The 2,506-nt window shown below is 62.1% G+C and overlaps 1 protein-coding gene across 1 annotated transcript; it reads right to left on the bottom strand.

The window, feature by feature from the left end:
* Positions 1–590: 590 nt before the first annotated feature.
* Positions 591–2,129, bottom strand: LOC106885022 (inositol 1,4,5-trisphosphate receptor-interacting protein-like 1). Its single transcript, XM_014936844.1, has one exon. The coding sequence runs from the start codon at positions 2,127–2,129 to the stop codon at positions 591–593; it is 1,539 nt and encodes a 512-aa protein (XP_014792330.1).
* Positions 2,130–2,506: the final 377 nt, after the last annotated feature.

The following is a 2,506-nucleotide window of genomic DNA, read 5'->3' as shown; positions in this document are numbered from 1 at the left end:
CAATGTACTTTTAATAGATTTGTAGTGATACAAAATTACCTAAGTATTTAGGAAAGTAAATCATAGAATCACAGCATCATAGAATCCAGCAGTTCCCTCTCCTTCTGCAACTGGGGAGCCCAGAACTGGACCCAGTGCTCCAGATGGGGCCTCCCCAGGGTAGAGCAGAGCAGAGGGGCAGGAGGACCTCCCTCCACCTGCTGGTCACACTCTTCTTGATGCACCCCGGGATGCCATTGGCCTTCTTAGCCACAAGGCCCCAGGGCTGCCTCATGGGCATCCTATTGTCCACCAGGACTCCCAGGTCCTTCTCCCCAGAGCTGCTCTCCAGCAGCTCAGCCCCCAACCTGGACTGGGGCAGGGGCTTCTTGCTCCCCTCGGGCGGCCGAGCAGTCCGCACCCGATGCCCGCCTTCCCCCCAGGAACGCTGCACACACACTCAGAGACGCAGCTTTTTGTGCAAGACATTGTGTATTGACAACTATGTACAAAGGGAAGAAGCTCCCAGGGAGAAGGGGCCCTCTGGCAGACAGCAGGCAGAGCCCCAGGGGACACAACCACGCAGGTGCTGCCAGAGGTGAGAACCTCTTTCAGGCTCCAAAGAGCAAGAGGCCCATGAGCCGACCTTGCAGCTCCTGGAACTCCCGCAGTGCCTTGGCGTGGGCTTCTGGATCCTCCGCCAGGCACTGGAAGAGGTTGACTGGTTCTGATGGCTGGGTGGCTGGGGGCAAGACGATGGCCTCGGGCAAGCACTCATTGCCAAAGATGAAGTGATGGAGGCGCTTCTCCTCCAGGCAGCTGCGCAGGTAGTCCATGACGTCCTGCAGCTGGAGGGTGAATGGCACGCTTGTCCCGGAGCACAGGTTGAGGAGGTGCATGAGAGCCGTCTTGAAGGTGTAGGAGGAAAGGACCGTGCCTCCCAGGCTGCTGGTGAGGAGCTGCAGGCATTGGAGGTGGACGCTGTCAGGCAGGGCCTGCCTGGCCACATGGCTGAAGAACTTGGCCTCTGCCACAGCGGAGGTCTCTGTCCACATGACGCCCGGCGTGAAGATGGCCTCTGGAGCCTGGCTGCTCAGGAAGAGGTCCGACTCGCCTCGCTGCACCCCGAAGAGCAGCTCCACGACGACGGATCTCCCGGAGGCCCCTGTCAGCTCCAGCTTGCAGGAGCGGCGGGAAGGCAGCACCCTCAGCCGGTAGCGACGCCCAAGACCCATCTCCTCCCAGGCTGAGCTCACCAGCTCCTGGAACCAGCGGGCGATCTTCTGCGCATCCAGGTAGCGGCCGGTGCAGAGCTGGCACAGGAGGCCGGAGTCCTGATCTCTCTCCAGCGCCTCAAAGGGCTGGTGGACGAAGCACAGCATGGCGTCCTCCCCACGGGCCTCCTTCGAGCAGGTGCACGCCAGGTCCACGCGGACACGGTGCTTCGCTGGTGTGTCTCCCGCAGTGCCCAGCTCCACCTGGAAGGCATGTCCCCGGGAGGGTTTCAGGGGCACCAGCAGGCGGAACACAGCGTCAGGCCCACAGGGACTCCAGCCTTCAAACGCTCTGCCCACCCCGACGGCTGCCTGCGGCACCAGGAAGAAGCTCTGGGACAGGCGCTCCTGGAGGACGCTGAGGAGATCGCCCACCACCGTTTCCACCTCCCATCTCCTGCAGGCCAGGCTCTGCGCTGAGCGCCGGATGTTCTCCCTGCCCAGCCGCTCCTCCGCATGGAAATCATCTTCCCTTTCTTCTTCGTCCTCCTCCTCCATGATGCTGTTGGACCTGTCCCACTCATCACCACTGTCTGCCGCACGGGTCCTTCTCCAGAGCCCCAAGCCGAGCGCGACGAGCAGCGCCAGTCCTCCCGCAACCACCCAGAGCTGCCAGTGTTCCAGAGGAGCAAAGAGGAGGGCTCCCTGGGAAAAGGCGCTCTCCTCCAGGATCGGGTCCGTCTCCTGAAGAATCGGTTCCATCTCCTCCAGGGTCCTCTCCTCCAACTTCTCCAGCACACCAGTCATGTCCTTGTTTGGGAGCTCCGCACGCTGCTGCATGCTGACCCCGATGGCCTCACCCTGCTCCTTGCCAACCATGGGCAGGAGCCGGATGATGCACAACAAGAGCAGTCCAAGGACTCTCCTCGAAGCCATGGCCAACAAGGAGTAGCGAGAGAGCTGCAAGCTCCCTCACCGCCGGCGCAGGCCGTACTGGGCCAGCTGCCTGCTGGCGCCTTTTATAGCCCCCCCCATTGTGACGCGTCCCCCGTGGTGTCCCAGGGGCCGGAGCGCATCACAGGCACCACCGGCAACGGGTGGAGCCCTTGGGCCCCAACCCGGCTCGGCCAGAGCCTGGGATGGGGAATGCAACTGCGTTTGAACAAGATTTCGTAGAACAACAGAATCATAGAATGGTTTGGGTTGGAAGGGACCTCCAAGATCATCGGGCTCCAAGCCCCCTGCCCTGGGCAGGGACACCTCCCACCAGACCAGGTTGCTCAAGGCCCCATCCAGCCTGGCCTTGAACCCCT

This window comes from Calidris pugnax, unplaced genomic scaffold (genome assembly GCF_001431845.1).
Source record: "Calidris pugnax isolate Ruff unplaced genomic scaffold, ASM143184v1 scaffold40, whole genome shotgun sequence".
In the NCBI taxonomy this organism is placed as follows: Eukaryota; Metazoa; Chordata; class Aves; order Charadriiformes; family Scolopacidae; genus Calidris; species Calidris pugnax.
The sequence above is the reverse complement of the archived record's forward strand: the minus strand, read 5'-3'. Positions and strand labels throughout refer to the sequence as shown.